This window comes from Tubulanus polymorphus, chromosome 7, assembly GCF_964204645.1.
Source record: "Tubulanus polymorphus chromosome 7, tnTubPoly1.2, whole genome shotgun sequence".
NCBI classification, from domain to species: Eukaryota; Metazoa; Nemertea; class Palaeonemertea; order Tubulaniformes; family Tubulanidae; genus Tubulanus; species Tubulanus polymorphus.
In genome coordinates, this window is record NC_134031.1 from 20,921,595 (window position 1) to 20,942,065 (window position 20,471).

Below are 20,471 nucleotides of genomic sequence, written 5' to 3' on the forward strand. Positions count from 1 at the left end.
CCTTAATAATCTTGGTCCAGGACTGAAACCATTGGTCGTCGTGTCCTTATGTTGACCATGCTCTATTGAACGAATGGTGGACGAGTCATGAGTGTCTCTGCACGAATGGTGGGACCTTCTCGAGCACGTTGTCAAACATTCGTCATTCCTGTAGCCTCGAAGAGGGATTTGCAAAATCCACAAAAAAAACACTCACTACACGGATTGTGTTGAAGATTTTTTATTTTTATTTTTGACAAAATTAGAATGAAATAAACAAATGGTCAGGGTTTTTTAGAATAAATACTGAGACTGGAAAAATATCATCAGAGTTTTTTATGGATATAACATGAATATTATGAGATCAGATCAGATGAAAACCGAGACTTTCCGGTCACATTTTCTACTACGGCCATACATATTTTTCATGTGTAGTTGTTCAATAACCGAATTGGTTTTTCTCAGTGTTAACGGTTTGCAACATCAACGCCTTATTTAAGGGTAACTTATTTGTCATCTTATCGCAAATATTCGATGATACATTGTTTATACACAACAAATCCATGACCAATAATCGAAATTAGAGAATCCCACTAATAGAATTTGGAAATTTTCAATATATTTTGTTTCATGTTGCCTTTTAATCTCTGACAAAAAATTCTTCTGGATTTTAGTTGGGGAGACTTAATTCAAGTAATACAATATCGTTTAATCAAGATATGTTTTTCACTTTAAACCTTTCAGGGTTTTTGAGATCGTCGTATTACCATTCAAACTTGTTGTTTTGTTTCAGTTTTTTTTTGTAATATTCATGATTCAATAATTGTACGGTACGTCGTTTTACATCTCGATGAAAGTATTTCAGATATATTTATTTCGGTGTTTGTTCCTCTCGGGAATCAGTCATCTGAACAAAAAATTTCCTTTAAACAAAAGTTATTTCAGACACCAAAGTGACAACGAGAGATGATCTGGGACGTGTTGTCACAGTTCATGAGCCGCAGCGCCCCCACTCGTTAGCTGTGTCGTTATTCTCGCAGATCGGATATTTCTGGCAGCAATCGGCCGATGTTTTGCAGGGGAATCCGTACCAACATTCGTAGCAGACCTTCGCCGCTTTGTCACATATGTTATCAATACGACAGCAGTCTTTACTAGAATGGCATGGTTGACGGTAACACGAACGATTCGGTAATAAGAGCCACGGGCGTCGTCTGAAACATTTAAATAACATCACAGTTTAATCGAAACAATCTTCGATCAATATCGGCCTAGCAATACTAACAGGCCCGTACCGAGTGTGAGGGTTTGGGGGTAGCGAACGTTCCCCCCAAAAATTCCCTTCAAAATCAGTGTAAAAAATTTGGGTCAAGATTTTTCGAAATTTTGATACAATTTTTTTTTGAAAATGAAAACAATCCATTCTCAAATGATTCATTCAGGTACCCGGACACTTCATATGTAAGGTTTGTCCTTTTCAATAGGAAAGTGCTTCTTTTCATAGTGAAAAAGTGGTTTTCTCTTGAAATAGAACTGCCCCTCAAAAAACGTTCGGCACGGACCTGCTATTCTCGGAATCATCAAAAACCAACTGGACAACTAGTCATCGTCTCAGTCTCAGTATATCGATATCGTTATTTTAGAGCCACAACCGAAGCACATCGTTCGACTTAACACTTGTAAATAGAGAATATGGAGTTAAATATGTTGGCTTTGACTTTTGTTTCAACATCAGATTAATGGTTTGTGCGAGGCTGTTTTCATTAGCTTGTACCTATAATAACACAGTAAATATTTTAAGAGTTTGCTGTTTTCATTAGCCGTTAGATATATAGCCACTATACGCTAAAATAATGAAGTAAATTGTCAGGGGAAATAACAAGCGAGGTTTAGGATCCGATACGTCGAATAAATCATGGCGATCAACGAAAGCCCATTAAAAGAATTTGAAAGAAACTGTTTTACAAATAAAGCACTATGTGCGCGACTGCGCATGCGCGTGTGTGAGAGATGCGGGCCTCAACAGTCGTCGCTATAGGGACAAGCCGCGATCAACCGAGCATTTTTGGCCCGCACCAAAACAGGCCCGGAATAACTGTTTACACGGGTGCCAAATTAGGCCCGAGCCAAATTTAAACATGGGTCAAATAATTGAATGTGAATTGGAACTGGTTTTCGGAAATAGTTTATAAAATCGAGCGAGTGAGTGGTTTACGTGTGAACGCACTCTCTAATTATCGTCTCCGTGTGATAAGGCGGGTGTTGGTCGGACTTGCGGGATGCGATGCGGTCACTCTACGCCCGGCTTAACGGAGGCATCAGAGAGACTTCTGTGATTGTATTAGCAGTCTAATCATTTAATTGGAAGTTGGTTTGATGCGGTGATCTACATGGATCAAAGTACCCGTAGCCATCTACCCGAATTCACTGGCTTCAAATGCCAAAATAATATGTACGTGAATCAATCGTGATACGTTGTCGTTAGATTCACAGGCGCAATCTGTTTTTCTCGACTAAACACAAGCTAATGTAAAACCCATTATGATATTAGAACAACCGACCCTGTTTCAGCGTGGATAATGGCTGGATATATTGTGGTTTTTCAGGTTCTAGCAAATCGTAATTTCGATAGCTAACTGAAATTATATCCCGCACTGAACTAGTTATTTCAATCGCTTCGTTAATTATGCACGTAACGTGTAACGACACCATGTTTTGAATCCATAATATGCCCATTGAGAATTTATCCGGTAGCCACGCCATAAAAACTGACGAAAATTATGGAAAAGGTTGAAATTTATGGGTTTAATTCATGAGGTTTGTTAACGGTTTTCTCACAGTCTCGAGAATTTCTAGCTAGTTGGCCGTTAAATTTCGGTTGGCTGGCAACAGCGGTAGACATTTACCGTACTTATTTGGTGTCGTCTTGCGGAGGAGAAGCTCTGGTATTTTTAGGATCATAACAAAGCGAGGAGCGGTAGATATTTCTATTGACCAAGAGCAAACTATCAAGCTACGGAAAATCCAATATTCCTGGCATGAACGCGGTACTCATCATCAAAAATTAATTCCCATTCTTGTTTTCCAGAATATTGTGTAAGCGGTCACCGAGCTCAGGTTCACACTCCAGATTGTCTGCGTGTCATATTTATTTCCTGCGCCTTCGATGAATTGTATCATTAATTCACGCTCGGAAAGAGTTTCCAAGGTCAAGGCCTATACATAAATAAGAATCTCCACAAGCTCCGTATCTATAGCGCGCCGTAACTCAACTTAAGCTCGTTATATCATTTTTGACCAGAAACACAGCAGAATACAAATTCAGAATATCATACACCCAATAAATACAGAAAATATTCTCATCGCAGACCGTCTGCGGCCTATATCGTTTCTAGTGGTGACAAGATGAGCTACATCGAGGGATTAAGCTAAAGGTGGCACTATCAATGGCGGCGCAACAGCCAAAGTGGGTTTTGCTAGTTTGATGCTATATAATACATGGCCGGATTATTTTCTATCCCACTAGAGAAATAAAACTAATGGACCGCGGTTATAACTCGTCTGTGTGTGTGTGTGTTTGATGGTCACGGCGTTCCCCATGTTTATTCACATCACGCCGTGCACATGTATTATCAATCAATTCGAACCAATCAAATATTTAAATTAACAGGGGCTGCTGGTACAATACATATAACTTCATGCACGACCATTTGCATAAATCTAGTCTGATTAATCGGTGTATGAAAGGCCAATGGTAGGCAGCGGCTTCGTGTGATGGTCGTATTGGTGAGAGCCGCATATCGGTACATCATTCCTGTTCATAACTCACCTTCTAAGCAAATAAAGCTGCCAACCAGATCGACTTCTTCCACCAAACCTGTAAAACAAATGTTTCAATGATAAACAATAAGATTGCGCTTCCGGGTGAATGTACGAGACGTATATAAATGATTCGCAGTTTCTCTAGCTATGGAACAGTGATATCGGCTGTCATGGCAATTAATATCATTGTAATTTCTCTCGCCGGGATTTTGATCGGTACATTTTTGTGGAACTGTATTCTGAATGGTTGTATTGTGGATATTATACAGATGTGGATCGTTTATATAATGTATACGGTGAATCATTTTGGCGATGTATATCCGTATTTGGGAAGATATCAAAAAAGATATAGTCAATCTTCAACAAATGCTGTTGGTACAGTATAAATTATATGAACTGGTCAATAGAATTCCCTTTCGTTTAAGGTACACGTTACACCTTTTGGTCGAGAAAACATCTTTCGCGTTTCGCACATTAGGAATTGTTTAGGGTTGGGAAATGCCTCATTCGGATCAAACGCCAAGTATAAATAAACCTAAATCGTGGAGCCAAGAACTTGCCACGTGACCATATGAATTAAACGATATGTTATACACATTTTTGCATGAAATCTTTTTTTTTTATTTGGTCCGAATCAGCCGCCATAAGATGCATGACTTAAAATGTGGAACCTTCAATACAACACCACTGTGGTAACCGAGTACGGGCGGCTGACAATTCCCGATGAAACGACCCATTTCCATTTACATTTGGTAGGACGTTGGATGATATATGATTTTGTTAGCCAAAAAATCTTTTCAAGTTGATTAATAATGAACGAGTTGTGCCAATAGCAGACAGAGTGCTGGTTACGACATCTGTGACATCTCCTTCCCAGCATGCAGTACTCCCAAACGAATTTTTTCGGTTGCGATGGTTATGGATGATTAGGTCGATGATAAGATACACAATATCCGTTTAAGATAAATACGTAAGAATTTCCACTATCAGTTCAGAAAAAGCAGAAAAAGACGATGAGTTCTTATAAAGAGAATTCAGTATATAATGGATAATATACCCGATCCATACCCAGCCTTTCGTGGTTCATTCGATATCTACGTATAATTATTGCCTGAATTATAGATACACTCATATATACACTATGTATCTTTTGATCATGTATTATCAAACAAGAGACAATTGATCCAGTAGAATTAATAAGCTCTTATTATCTTAACGATATATGATTAATGCTCTGTAATCGTGACGAATACGAATCAGCGAAATTGATGTCGTTTCCAAACATAATCTGTATTCCCGAACAGCGCGTATTGAATGTTTAATGTCAATGTTAATGAATATCATATTTTTGAATCTGTAATACGAAGTTAGGATACGATGATTCTTTTCAGAAATCCCCGTGTATTCAATTAAACAGATATGAAATGAGGCCCGCTCGATGTAACTCTAGTTAATCTGTATCCTATCTCTGAATCTAACAACGACACTCAAAACTTTTTTTACTATTTCTCAGAAGCCTCTATAACGACTGTCCTGATTATAAGGGTTTTCAGCTACTTTCGCAGAAAACTCTTTTGATATTTACATGATATCGTTTTGTCCTCTTTTCAAGCGCCTTATGTCAATGTTCCCAAGGTACGTGCGAGGAAAAATCTTTATTTTTGAGTTTTCAGCTTCGCACGAGCGCGGAAGTTGTCCGACCATTGACCAAAGAAAAGGAACCTTTCCTTTTTCTATAGTATGATTCGACCGTGGACTCTGCGAATTCGTGTTAATGTCCATAGTTCGACCCATCCCGACCTAAAATATGGCTACCGGGTGCCCGAATTTCTAAAAAATTAGTTTTTGCTCCTGGCACCTTCAGCATTGTATAATTTTCCCATAGGTGATACTTTCGCAAATAGAAATCAATAAAAGCGGATTCCGGTACGGATTGAAGCTACAATATAGCTATAATGGGCGAGGATAAAGTTGATTAAAATTGAAATGATTTCGTACACTTCTAACGATTTATCACACAGACCCTAATCCACCAATCGTTCTAATTGGTTTGCGGCGCCACCTACAACCGTTGAAAGGATTTGTATATGAATAAATATAGGTTTTACATTGAACAAAAAAGTCGCTTTGCGGCTATATTTCTATTCCTATGATTGTTTCTATATATATTATTTCACCGGTATATACGATTTCGCATTTATTTCTGACTTATGATTTATTATATTTGCGTTGCTAACGTGGAATATAGTGTGTATCATGTCATCGAGGGTCTCAACTTATTTCCGTAAAGTCTAATTCAAATACAACATCATCGAACGGTCAACTTCGCCAATACGTTTCGACCGGCAAAAATGTTTATAACAGCAGCGGCAACCACTGTTAATAAAGATTAGCCTGCGAAATTACTGTCAGAAACGGGGGGAAAATGCGTCAATTTTCAGGTTGCATTACGCACAGAATGCATCAACTTGATAGTCACTTAATGCCACGTTAATTGCTCTTATATTTAATGTCACGCAAATCCCCATCGAGCCGTGGATTACTGTATACCGTAAGTCGTTAGGTCCTAATCGAAAACAAATTTAGGTGACCCAGAATCGAGACAGAATCGAGGTGGGAACAATACTGATGTCTCTACCAATCACACATTGAAAAAAATGTCGCCGAAAAAATATCTACAAATTGGGACATTTTTCCGGGGAAATTTTTACGTGACAACACTAACACTCATCCGTTTCCAAGTGGAATCGAATTTAACGTCGATTTTCACGAACCTACTGCCGATTTTACTTCTGATGATACTCAACACTATTCTCATAATCGTGCTCAAAAGAATTGACAAAACCAGAACAACTCTGAGCTTTGATTCGAAGTTAAAAAATATCGACCGAAAAGCTGCTAAAATGGCGATAGCTATCATCGTTCTGTTCGTTGTTTTGGAGCCCGTAACTTCAATCAAAACGTATCTAAACATTCTTACATACTTTTTTCGATATGCGGTCGCCACCACATTTGAAAATTCTCCATTTAATCGAAAGGATATCACACTTAGGTTCTGACGTCCTGACTCCTTAAGATTTGTTGATCTATTTGATAGACTGATCAATTTAACTGATGGATTCCTATTGATATCCCATTGAAACGAATTATATCCATCCTTATTTCACCAGTCACGATGTGCGTGGGATATATACATGCGCCGTATAGTACAGTACGTCTGTGATTGGTTGTCACTTGAAGGCGACGAATTCGGTGCGAATACCGACTGAAATTCTCCGATCAAAGATCACTATGATTCAGCATGTTTTTTTGCCGAACTCATTTGATCGTGATACAATGGGCAAATTTGGCAAATTCGTTGGCAATTTCCGGCATGTTTGAATCGTGCGTGTGCGCGTGCGTGTGCGCATGCATTTGAAGCTATGATTGAACTACTAAGTGAGCGTGTGTGTTTTTGGTGTGCGTTTGATATTTCTTCTTTCTTTCTTTGCTATAGGTGATATATTCCCCAAACTTTCTTCTACCCAGCTGTCTTTATTGTAAAATCCTATATTATTACACTTAATGTATGTTATTTTTTATATATATATATATATATATATATATATATATATATATATATATATATATATATATATATATATATATATATATATATATATATATATATATATATATATATATATATATATATATATATATATATATATATATATATATATATATATATATATATATATATATATATATAATATCTAACATTTTAAGAAACGATATATCTCATGATTGGATTCATATTCGAAATACGATAAAGTTTGATTGTGTGAAGATTTTACGTTGCAACTTTTAAGTCGACCTTTTATACGATTTCCACAAAACGTATCAAACATTAAGAATTATTGACTGCGTCTTCTGAGGATATTCATAGTGAATATCTATGTCTCAGGTCGGCCATATGGTAATAGATAAAAGAAACAAATCCGTTTACCTACCACCCTCCCCCTGATCTTTGCACCGACTTTGGTAAACTGCTGCCCGTTCTGTCAGAGTTGCATGCAATAGAAAATATTAAAAAAACAAAAATACAAAACGAACTAAATCAAGGATGTTTTTACTGACGTAGAGATCTCCTCCTAACGACAACCACTCTCAAATTCAATTGATTTGATTTTTCAGTTTTTTTCTAGTTTTTCAATACGATTCTAAGATACATAATTTTATCGACTCACTTTTTTTACAAATTTAGAAACTTAATACATATTTAAGGAAGTTAGAAATATAATTAGCGATTTTTACATTTATAATATTCGCGAAGCATGTTGACGCAAACTAATAATATTATACGATTATCATTATTTTTATGTCGAAATAAATTCATTATAATTATCATCATATTAAGAATCATCATATTTTCAAATTTACTCACTCGGTTTATAATTGCATTGACGATAATATTCATATATAATTAGTTAACGACTCATGCACAGATACATACATACATACATTCAAACAAAATCTTCATACAACACTGACGACTAGAGGAATTCCGAGACGGATCTGATATAGAATCTACAACATGCATGCTAGATTGGATGAAACATCTACCGACTGTATTGGCGGTTTGGATCTTGAAATACTCAATTATTCGATTGATAGATTAATTTTGATTTGACTTGATTTGGTGTCCCTTACAAAGCCAGCACACCTGCCGAGAGCGAAACAGGGGGTTTGATTTTGAAATCGGAAATCGAAGTATAGATTGTGTGATCAGCGGTCGAATTTACATAGGCAGGTTGATCTGCACCCGCTTTTAAGGAAGGTGACCTTCCACCAAAATATGAAGGTCGTTTCTATCGGATAAATTAATACATCACACCGTTAACCAGATTTATCTATTTTGTATCCAAAGATAATAATAATCGGGTATCAGAAGAGTCAGAAATAGTATTTGATATTCTGCATTCTAATGTAACCAAGTGAAACCATATTTCTATAGGGCAATAATAATCAAATTATGGGGAATAAACCGCGGGATTCACATAGATTTGCGTAGCTACATAAATGAATAGCGTAAACGAACTAGGATTATTGACAAAACGGACAGCGTCCATCGGAATTAATAAAACAAGGACCGTAGAGCAGCCTCCAGAGATTGGACCGGGCAATGTTCTGGGATCACGAGCGCTGATAGCGCGATGCATTTTTTTGAGTTTTTGGTAACATTCCTGACGTAGCCAAATATTGCTCCATGGTCCCTGTGTATGGATATATAAACTAAATCTTAGTTTGAACGTCCATGATTAAAGTAAAGCTTTGGTTAAGGAACAGACACACGTTAATAGCAAGCGATCTATGAGGCCGAATGTAACAATATATTACTTACAAAACTTTATTATTATCATCCGATTTTTCACTATTTACAGAAATACATGGATTTGATTGTAAAGCATTATTTTATTATCAACAATTGTTACAACGTTGCCATGGAGAATTAATTCGAACGCAAGCGTCATGCAACAATGCGGTTTGAGGGGTGTGGTAGACCGTGGTAAATATTGAAAAAATTTCAGGTTTCCGTTAAGAATTTCCATGAAAACGAGCTCAAAATCACAGTTTCTTACGAGAATCGCAAGGAGCCATATACTTGATCAGAGAGATCAGACATAAAACGTAAAAAGAATCGGCCGGGGGTAATATCGTTTGAGCTGTACCAGCTGCAGCCGACAGGTGATGTTAGTAGAGACAATAAGCTAGACAAGATTTATCAAATACATACCGAGTTAAGGCTGACGACTGAATAGATGTACGGGTATCTGATGAGGCACATGGTTGTAATGGTGAATTTCTTGAAAGTGGAAACAATATAATGATGAATATGATAATAAAACAGCAAACGTAAAAATGGATAAAATACCGGGTATAATGTGTGAAATATATAGGATGAACATATGTAAGGGGAAATAAACAGAAAACGTAGGATGGCTGATCGGGATATTTGTGGTCATAAATATTTTCAAATAAAGATAACGATTAATGTTGTCTACAATTTAATCGTAGACTATTCAAAATACAGTTTTAATAGTCTACGAATAAATGTCTAAAACGCCTACAATGGAGAATATATGCGAGTAAATAAAGATGAAACAGGTATCAATCAATCTCTGTGTAAGGCTTTTTAAAAGTGTGTTCAGTTTAGATTTCAATCATGGTTATTTTAATTCACCACGCCTTTATCAATTATGATAATAATTAATTATTTCTATATATCGATTGACTGACAAAAGAGTAGTTTTGTTCGAAGATTGTTGAATTATTTCTAGGTTTATCATTTTTCTCAATCTGGGGCGGGCGCAGGAAAACCCTGTAAGCCTAACCTCGGTTAGTGGCTTATCCGTGCTTAGGCTAACCAGCTTAAAATAAGAGGCCGCACGAAGACAATAGTCAGCTAACAGCGTTTTCCTGCGCCAATCATTCTAATCTTTATGCCTTACCACAGTTTACTAACCACAGTTAGCACTAATATGGTTTTCCTGCGCCCGCCCCTGGTTACCCCTTAACTTTAATATCTGATTCATATTCATAAAACTTTTATATTCATCAATTTCAAGTTTTAATGCGAATGGGTAAAAACGAAAGAAAACTTGAACTGGATTGGTAAAGAATGGGACAACTTATTCCCAAGAAGTTGTTTTTCAACGTCTAGGGGTCATTAGTACTATAGAATCTATGAACTTTATGTCATATCGTTGCTAAGGGTTTCATAGGATGATCGAAAAAAATGTGCCCTCGACATGTCCTGCAGGATATCATAGAAAGTTTCCTTTCGACAGGCTTCAGGAAAATACCTTTTTGCATTTGGACATTGATTGTAAGTAAACCCTTACTCACGACGGAATCTGGCATACCGAAATGAATATTTGATTAATAAGTAAGAAAAAAAATATCGAAATGTCAACGTAAATAATGAAACAGCTAGAGTCGTTTGGCAGCCGCGACGAACACATACAACCAACCAATCGTGTATGTAAATATAACTCGCGTTCACTGGATGCATGAAGCTTTTACGCCTGAAAATTCTATATCAACCACCGCAAATTGGAATTGCATAAATATTCCCTGTGGAAACGGTCACATTAAAGCGTTGAGAATAATTCTATTAAATTCTCGTTATCGATCGGGAACGATGTAAATGTGAGCGGTAAAGGCCCAATCAGCGCTGTCCGCGCACTGCTCACGCTGGCGAAAATAAAAAGAGCAAAAACTCATTAAACAAAAGCCAATAATTTACGAACTTGTACCTAATATACGCGAGAGGACAGGGATTTGCATTCGGTATTCGAGCTGACGCGTTAATCCCGAACTCTGCGCGTCGGCGAGATGCTCTAATGCAAGTGACAAATTTCAATTTGTATTTAGCGAAAAAAAGAAGTGAATACTGGAGGAGCAAAAGTAATTTCAACGAATGTTGCCGTCGTAGGTTCAGTAATTCCATAAAATGGCACCGTAGTCACGATCGTCTGGTGTGCTGGGAATAATGTGCCGTGGGATTTTATCAATTTTTCAATTAATCGAATTCAGTTCCGCATTCACTGATAAGACAATAATTAGATCCTACTCATTTATATCGATTCAGTAATTCATTAACAATGGGACTATTTCAGGCTCGTAACCAGCAAACTCGCTGGGGGTTCAGATTAACTCTTACAAGGTGCACGCATCGAAGCGATGTGTTTTAGTGCTCCCCGATAAATGTTCGAACATTAGATACACGGAGAAGAAATTTCACGGCAAAAACTCATCTATACACAATATATGAACTTCAGTTAATCAAATCACCGGGCCACAAAACATTTTGAAAATGTTGCTTCAAATTTCTGAAATTTTGCCTCGAATTGAGTAAATCTAGAAGCATATTTTAATCTTAAACTAACAAAAATGCGTCACTAATGAGTCAATTTCTTAAAATGCCCAATGAAGCTGACATCAAGGTGGAACTTTATCGATAGGATGAGGGGAGCGTGTATTTCGCAAGTGTCGTCTGCAACACGATAAGTCCCATAGAACGGGCGAACATTGAACATGTTTTAATACTTCCCTGTTTGCCTTACCTTTTTTCTACAGACGACTCTGTGTCAGCGGTCAGCTTTGTTGATGCATCTAAAAGAAATAGAAAATCGACTTGAATATTTACATTAACGCTACAATTCAACGTTCTTTATATAAGCTATTAAATTAAATCAGTTTCAGTTGGAAATTTGATTTCTATGGATCTATGGATTTGGTTACAAACAAATGAACGCGTAGGCCAAGCTATGACATTTTGATTTTTCTTTAGGGTAAAAAAATCTTTTCTCAAAACAAATCATCTGTTTATGTATTTGAAATAAATCCTCATTTTGGTTAGTTTCATTGATACGTTTCCCGGCAATTAGACAACCATAAGATTAGAAGAATTATTGACAATTGGGATGACGTTTTCTTAAAAGACCTGAATTAATAAGACGGATCGGATTACACAACAGATTTAACAGTAGTACGTATTATGCTTCCAGGGCACTGATATAGTAATTGAGATTGATTAAACAGATAATCCGATTTACTTTTTTCGAAATAAAACTTTTAGCCGATAACAAAATTAATTGGACAGCAATGTCATGTTTGCGTTTCGAGCAGAACCTATTCAAATCGCGCGAACATCCAATCTGAGTAGCGAAAAATCATGTTACCATCACCCGCGGGACTGCGGCGTTATGTGTTAGTTGTGAGGGAGGTGTCATCCCGTTTTGCATATCAATGAGCAATCTTTGCGGCCGATGAGTTGTTTTATTTGCTTTGATTAACCCGGGTCGACGTTCACGCTCACTAGGAAATCTATCCCGTGAGATGCAAGGTTGTGAATTTATTATGGAGGCCATTGGTTTATACGTAACCACCATCGTCTGGTTGTCGACTAGGGTTTTCGTATAGTGACAGGTCCGAATGTGTCCGTGGACGGATTGACAACGTACATGGCCCGCTGAGATACCATTCCACCACGTGATGACCTGCGGCTCCTGCAATCAATCTACTAACAGACGGTAACCAGGATTCTTTCCAACATCGTTCTTTCTGCGAAACAGCAAAACAAGAAACCGAAAAAAAACGTTTATCGACCTCTTTTATTGCCGTGCACTTTAAGCGAAATACACAAGAAACCAATGAAACCACTTCTTCATTTGCGTAACATGATTCGCTGTTTCGAAGAAAGGCGTCTGTTTTAAATTTCGCAGTGCCGTGTGCTTAAATGAACTTCCCTGGGAATAACGACTCGAAAACTACACAATCTTTATGAAGCCACTGTAAAACTGTCTATTTCCGTCAATATTAGTTCATTGTGTTTGCCAACATAAGAGGATTGACTTCCTGGTACGTCTGAAGTTCGGTTTTCAAGAACAAACATCAATTAAGTTGTTTTACTTCCAAAGAAAACGCGATTTTCCTCAGCTCTTCGACACGAATTGATTGCAGCTTTGAACAAGCTCGCAATTTGCAAGAAGAAAAAGAGCTTTTAGCTGCAGAACATTAGAAAATACATAAAAGATTGGCCTTCATCAAAATCAGTCGATCGTTGAAGAATATTATGCTACGGGCAAAATAATCCCGATCACATTTACTGCAGAATATAACCACCCGAAAACTGAGGATATAAAATCATGTTCTTTAAAATCTGCTATTGTTTTATGAAGGAAATGGAGACTTTTTTACGCTTGTTTTCAAACCAAAATGCAACTATATCCGGAACTGATCTTGTGAAGCGTATCTGGGCAACTCCCAGTCGAGTCACGACATGCATCCATAGATATATCCACCATTATCTCATATCGAGAACTTTTTATCCCGGATTTCCCGAGCTTACGTCTGATGGTATTTTATCTACCAATACCCTATAAGAAGGACGACGACATCATCTCTACACGCGTCAAACTAAACATATACATATAGGTTCTACTACTTCATTCAGGCGAGTTTTTCGTTGACATTTGGTATGGTTACCATGACACTGGTGCATGTAATCGTAGAGGATACTTCACGTGGTAATTGTTATTAAAGAGAATTTGGATTAGATTCGTTTAGAGAGTACATGTTCGGTCGAAACGATCGGTTTCAATTTATGGTCGAACACATCGCGCGGGTCGCGGCGCCATCCGGGACCAATCTTGTATTTCTGCTTCTTCAACCAGACTATATGCGAAGTTAAATCGTTATAGAACCCGCACCTCCAGAATCTAGTTTTGACTAAAGAACATGATTAGAAAGAGAAATATAGAAATATCAAGCATTTTAATTCTGAAATTTGGTTCGGTTTTTGAATAAGGTCATCTATTTCCAATAAGTCAACGACATCGTTTGCATTTCGCAATGTCTGGATTTATGGCGATGACGTCACGAAAGGTGTTTCGTTTACAAGATTTCCCTACTTCACGGTTCAATACGACTTTTTTAATTCTCGAAATCAGGAATCGGACGAAGGCAAACACTATTTTTTCGTTCGAATTATCGGATATAGATATATATATATATATATATATATATATATATATATATATATATATATATATATATATATATATATATATATATATATATATATATATATATATATATATATATATATATATATATATATATATATATATATATATATATATATATATATATATATATATATATATATATATACATTTTCGATGTGCAACATTTCTACTTGTAGCCACTTGTCATTCGCTTGTCGTACAAGCACCACTCCACATCAATCTGAATATATTTTCCACTCGAAAACTAATAGCGGTTGCAAATCGCTGAAATGTGAAATAACCTACTATTCATCTTAACCAAGAGGACTTAAATCTTATATCAGTTGAAATATGGCAATTACGCGTATTACGTTGACGAGTGATCGCAAGCAGCTTCTCGAGCTCACAGACCGCCACGACCACTAGGCACATACATAATACAGTGATCCAGTGTACTTACGATTAATTACTAATAAGGAAAAGGCAAAAATGAAAGGTCAATAATGTAAAAAGCGTTACACGCGAAACCGCCATTTTGGTGAATTATGACACGCTTGTATTACATCTACGGTAGTTTCCGCTATATTGAATATTTGGTGCGATGATTTAGTTAACGCATTAGTAAAATGCCTCTGCAAACGGTATACGGATCTTTGGTGCCAAAGATAACTGGCGGGCATCGATACGCTATGGTCGTATTATCGTTATTACAACCGAGAGAAATGTCAACAGCAAAGAGAAAAACTAATTGCAACTTCAACCGCGGGTGTGCGCATCCGCGAACAATATAGTTACAACATCGCCTAATCCGGTAAAACAGAGCAGAGTGTGTTATACGTGGAAAGAGTGCATGTCTTAGGTGCATTAATAGCAAAACTAGCATTTCTGTATGAGTACTACTAGACAGGATATTTAGCATGTTCGAAGACATCGAAACGGCGGCGATTAACGATGTCACCACGACTGAGGTATTATTCCTCGGAAAGACGAGGCGGCTGTGTTAAAACTAGTGAAGACGTGTAAATGATCGACAGTTCTGCAGCCGCCGAGACGTCTACGGGAAATGAATGGATGCTGAATTATTCAGTCTTTCCGAACAACAATCCGATTTTGAGTCGTATTCGAAATCTGGGAGTGTACTTGGCAAACACAAATACGAAGCGAATTTAAACAGCGCTTAGATAAGTGCATTGGCCTCCATATCTACCAAGAAACATGTGAAGGTCTCCTCAGTCTATTTGGCGATTTGTGGGTGTCCCATCCTCGGTGTTAGTTATTTCTGAAGGGATAAATCCGAAAATATGCAATTTCCGAGACAACGAATTGTCAAATTTACAGGTTTTAACAATCTCCGCCATGACGAAAAGGGCGACCTCAGTGGGAAGGCAGGGGTCCGGACCTCCCGAGACCACCCCATAAATCCGCCCCTGCTGACAGTGGACACGATGAATGATTTTAAACTACTTCGATTTTGCCTAATTCTCTTGACAGAATAAAATGACAAAATCATAGCGGAAAACTGCGTCGATCCTGGAGAGAGAGAGATAATCTCCAAGTTTCCGCGCTTGTAATGAGCCGCGGGATAAACACAAGGATTGTCCGGCGATCCCGAAAGTGCAGAACGGAACTGAAAGTTTACCGCTTGTGTGAAACACAACCTCCTATCGGAATTACACAAACTGCGAATAGATTCCGCCCGTTGCAGCCATTTGCATTTTGCCGGCTACAGGCAGACGATTGAAATTTGTAACTTTCAGATTATATTTTAGTCTCAAACACTAACGGGCAAATAAACTAGGGCTTCACGTGCAACATCAGAGAGGTAATTATGCGCCTGCCTGACGTCACATGCCTGCGTCAGATTGGACGTCAAGCGCAATCATTAAACTGAAATTGTAAAGTTACAGTTAACTGCCGGTTTGTATCCGATATGACGCGTCCGTTCACTGCCCCACAGGCGCCTACAGATGGGCTTCGATACGGTCCGTATCAACAACTCTATAGGGACTGATTCCAAGTCTATCGGTGAGTAAGCCTCTTTTACCCCTGTTTATCATTTCAAAAGTACATCATGTAGTTCCTTGTCTTATACAAACTGAAGCATATTATATTCAACGACGACTTCGGGTCAATCCATTATCTCCCGCAAAAAAAGTCTTAAGGATGAACAACATCTCGCGGCGAGAACCGAACTGTTCTGTGATACAGCGGTTTATTGTGCGATAAACGAATTATCTGAGCGTCCGTTATTATTTACACGTGAATCTATCAATGTCGTTTCGTCTGCCTATAAAAAACACAACGTTCTCTCTGTATCAACATAATATCCAGCGATGAATCAATAAACAAGACAGGGTGATCACATCGATATGTGATACTTTTTAATCGTCGAAATCTCATCGATAACCGGAGTCAAATTAAGAAACTGTAGGACAGTATAGGACGGGTTTAGGTTTCTCTTTGGGGCTACTATAAAAGCCCTATAAAAGACCAACATAAAATTGGATTGAGTAGTTTCAGATATAAGAGATTTGCACTCAGAGGATTTTTTTGGATAGATTTGATCCCAACAGTCGGAACGACTACAGCGAATAGAACAATTTGTTACAAGATTTCCACTTCGAAAAGGAGTCCCGGATCGGTTCCATTTCGCGCGATTTCAAAATTGAGACAATACAAAAATTCTGATAAATTGCAATTTCTCATAATTCGCCCAAACATAATAAGAATGTTTATCTGAAGTTTCGATTCCTTGATAGTTCAGGGATCAGTTCTCTTCATAACCGATCGTCGAAACGTCGACCGTTGCTTTCTCTGCCGATCCAAGACAAGGAATATAAGTTATTTAGTCGATTGATAAGTTGGTCCAACTTGCCAACTTTCCAAAATCACAACTCGTACAGTGTAAACCCAGTTTAGTATTAGAGTTCCCTACGCGATGAAACATTATCTTGTGCCTCAATAAATAAGATATTTAGCATTTATACGGCCTGAATACGTCGTGTGTACAAAGTCCGCATTATCCGACCACATACACAAGTAACTCAGATTTACTAGTCGCCGTACGAGACTGGAATTCTTATTCAAAGCCTGAAATAATATCAACACATTTTGGACACCGTTTCGTCATATCATATCACAAAGTGACACCGCTATATGTACAGTCACTTTTCACTCACAAATCACAACCAAATCTAACAAGCTTTTTATGACCACAAGTCACCGGCGAATGGTTCTCTCTTCATCAAGGTTTATGTCAGTTCAGCCTACAACAGATGACCTTGACATTTTGATCGTGCTTCGTCGTACAGACGATCGGTTTGATCCGATTGAAAATAATAATCCGAATAATTTCTTTAGGGGTCTATTGGTTGTGCGTATGATCGAGTAATCCTACACATTCAAACTAAAATGAACCATATTCAGCACAACACCGATAGTTTTGGTAGATTTGTTGGACATATATTTCCAAGGCCTGAAAGCAAACCAATTTTCATCTTTTCAGACTATGCTATCAACGGTGTTTACGGTGTTTAATGAAGTATGATTCCGTGCTTCAACATCTATGTTTCTATTAACCATAGCCAATAAATCGCCGATACACTATAAGCCCTGCTCATACGCTCAGGTAAGATTCGCACAAGTTGGGGTCCTCACGAGACAAAAACTCATAGAAATTCCCTACAGCTGAAGTCAGGGATTTTGTGCGAAGATAAGACTATATCGAGGAGCTGTTTGACAGAAGAACAAATCGAGAGTATGAAAATAAGCGACGGCTAATTCGCAGTATTTGCAAACGGACATATTGATTGCAGTCAACGACCGACACTAGTAATTCCCCCATTGCCTCGCGCCGCGGCAATTATGTTTACCAAACGTTTTCTTACATTAAGATATTATGACAAAAATGATGACAACATGCGAGCCACCGATACAAACTGGTAAAAAAAAAACGATCAGGAAACTTCTACTGAGCCACGTTGTCGCCGATTCATTAAGTAAAATTGCCATTTATACTAATAAAGCCGCGATAACCGAGATTATATTCTCATTTTCAATAGTAATTACCAATTAAAACATATCAGCAATTAGAGACTGCTGTATTTCAGTACTTTCAGTACTTCAGCTGACGAGATGAAGAGAAATCTCCCGTCATCAGATTTTCTTTTCTGTTCAACGAAAAAAAATCAAGGAAGTGTTCAAATTAACTCGCGAAGCATAAATTATAAATCAAATGCCAATCCCTTACCGGGTGGCGTGAAATAAACATACGTCATTCTGACGTCATCACTTTCCTGTGATGACGCCCGATTCGCGTGGGTGACTATCACAAATTCAACTTCCATGGAATGATGTTATTTACCAATTTATTTACGTACTCTCGGCGTGACAATGATACTTATTACAGATTACCTTTTTACGAAACCCTTCGCCGAAGATACATGTATAAATATACATATATATATATATCACTGATATTTATAAACGGATTTTTTTCGGATAGTAAACGGTAGTTGAAATGGAATTCGTACTTTCAATATTTCATTAAATCAACGGTTATTGAGAAGCGGTGTTTGCGAGGAAATGAATGATAACTCGGGTGGTCGTTTGGGTTTCTTCGATAAACCCAGTTCATCGACGCAAACCATTGACGAGTATATCGATATTATATTGCCGTCGACACTGCGATGATGGGCTTCATTGATGAATTGCCTTTTCAAACAAATTTGCTTTTAGAGCCAGTAACCGTGGTTTAGCACAATATTCAGGGAGCGCATTATGAACATGTCCGCAAACATAAAGCGCGCGACGACGTCACGGTTTGATTCGTGTTATCGCCATAAAACCACTAATTTAGCGCAGAAAATTCAGTCCATTCTCTGCGCCGTATTGAATAGATTTTATCACCGATAAGGTTTAATCATTAATGAGAAGCCAGTGAATATTTAAGCAATCCTGTAATTGCAAAATGATACCTTGTAACGACGATCTTAAAAAACGTTTGCATTGTTCTTGTCGTAGTGGAGTTGTTCTGTATATTCAAGGTGAACGACTAAACGGTTTTTACCAGACGATGCCCGCACGCGCTCAACTCGACAGGATACAACACAAGATATAACGGAAGTTTCGGGCGTCACGGGTTCCGCCTAATCGAATTGGATATTCTACACTTCAGACAGCAGATATCTCGTCATCACGTTGACTAAGTAAGAAACGTGCACTAAAGCACGCTTTAAACAGATAGGCTGTAACTGCGCGTGAGCCGTTCAAATATTAATAGAAAGAAAAGAAATGTATTATCTTTCACCTGCATTAGGCTTATGAGTGGAAAAGTATTGACTTAACGGATAGATTTTCATTTGACAAGAAGAAATGTCGGCCTGAGTACCTTTTAACGAGACAATGAATATGCATACATCGGGAGTGAGTTACGTTAACGAGTTCGCAAACTATCTCAGAGATAAGTCATTTGGAAAATAAGAAACGATACATATCATAATGTGCTTATTATATATTTTCATATGTTCTCATCTAGAAGAATATTATTCTAAATTCCGTTATATGAAAATACGAAATATCACACTTAAACATAATGAAAACGATGAAAGATGATGATGATAATTATTATTATAAACATTACCTTCATCTAGTTTTAATCCGTTATCGGAATAAAAGAATCCATCTGCGGAGTTTAAAATTGTTAATGTTACAAATCCTGCAAAAATGTAACTAATTAATCCCAGCCGCATGATGTGTTTGATTGTTTGTGAGTTCCTTCTTCTATCTATCTCTCTCTCTCCCGACTCCGGTGCCGGTTTCTCGCCAGTGTTGTCGCGTCAAACTGGTGTAAACCGCACCATTGTAGCACGCTGTGGATGCACGACCACGCCGCCGTGCTGATTCATCCGTTGCCACGTGACGAGGTAAATGATCCAAACACCCCCGTGAAAACTTCATACATATTCTCACACCGGCTCATTTGGATATAACGTGCGAATTAAAATCTAAATCTGATCAAAAGCAGCTCATCCCTAACAGCATCGACTAGCGCTACTTTTCTAAGAACATATTCAAATTTCTAAGAAAAAATTCAAATTATCACTAATATATATATAG

The 20,471-nt window shown here is 37.7% G+C and overlaps 1 protein-coding gene across 2 annotated transcripts; it reads right to left on the minus strand.

Annotated features, from left to right (window-relative positions):
- Positions 1 to 272: 272 nt before the first annotated feature.
- Positions 273 to 20,182, minus strand: LOC141908837 (uncharacterized). Of its 2 annotated transcripts, XM_074799060.1 has the most exons (5): positions 19,996 to 20,182; positions 11,910 to 11,958; positions 9,578 to 9,646; positions 3,809 to 3,856; positions 273 to 1,193 (listed from the first exon to the last, which is right to left on the minus strand). In XM_074799060.1, exons 1-5 carry the CDS (start codon positions 20,102 to 20,104, stop codon positions 971 to 973), a joined length of 498 nt encoding a protein of 165 aa, XP_074655161.1. In that variant the 5' UTR covers positions 20,105 to 20,182; the 3' UTR covers positions 273 to 970. The 2 variants fall into 2 exon arrangements, with proteins under 2 accessions (XP_074655161.1, XP_074655162.1); XM_074799061.1 differs by lacking the exon at positions 9,578 to 9,646.
- Between the last annotated feature and the right edge of the window lie 289 nt (positions 20,183 to 20,471).

Excerpts from the sequence above, each read along its gene's own strand:
- LOC141908837 (XM_074799060.1), bottom strand. The coding sequence starts at position 20,104 with ATGCGGCTGGGATTAATTAGTTACATTTTTGCAGGATTTGTAACATTA. Across the intron at positions 9,647-11,909 it reads GAGTCGTCTGTAGAAAAAAG|AAATTCACCATTACAACCAT; the intron begins GTAAGGCAAACA and ends TCCACTTTCAAG. Across the intron at positions 3,857-9,577 it reads CAGTCGTCAGCCTTAACTCG|GTTTGGTGGAAGAAGTCGAT; the intron begins GTATGTATTTGA and ends TTTGTTTTACAG.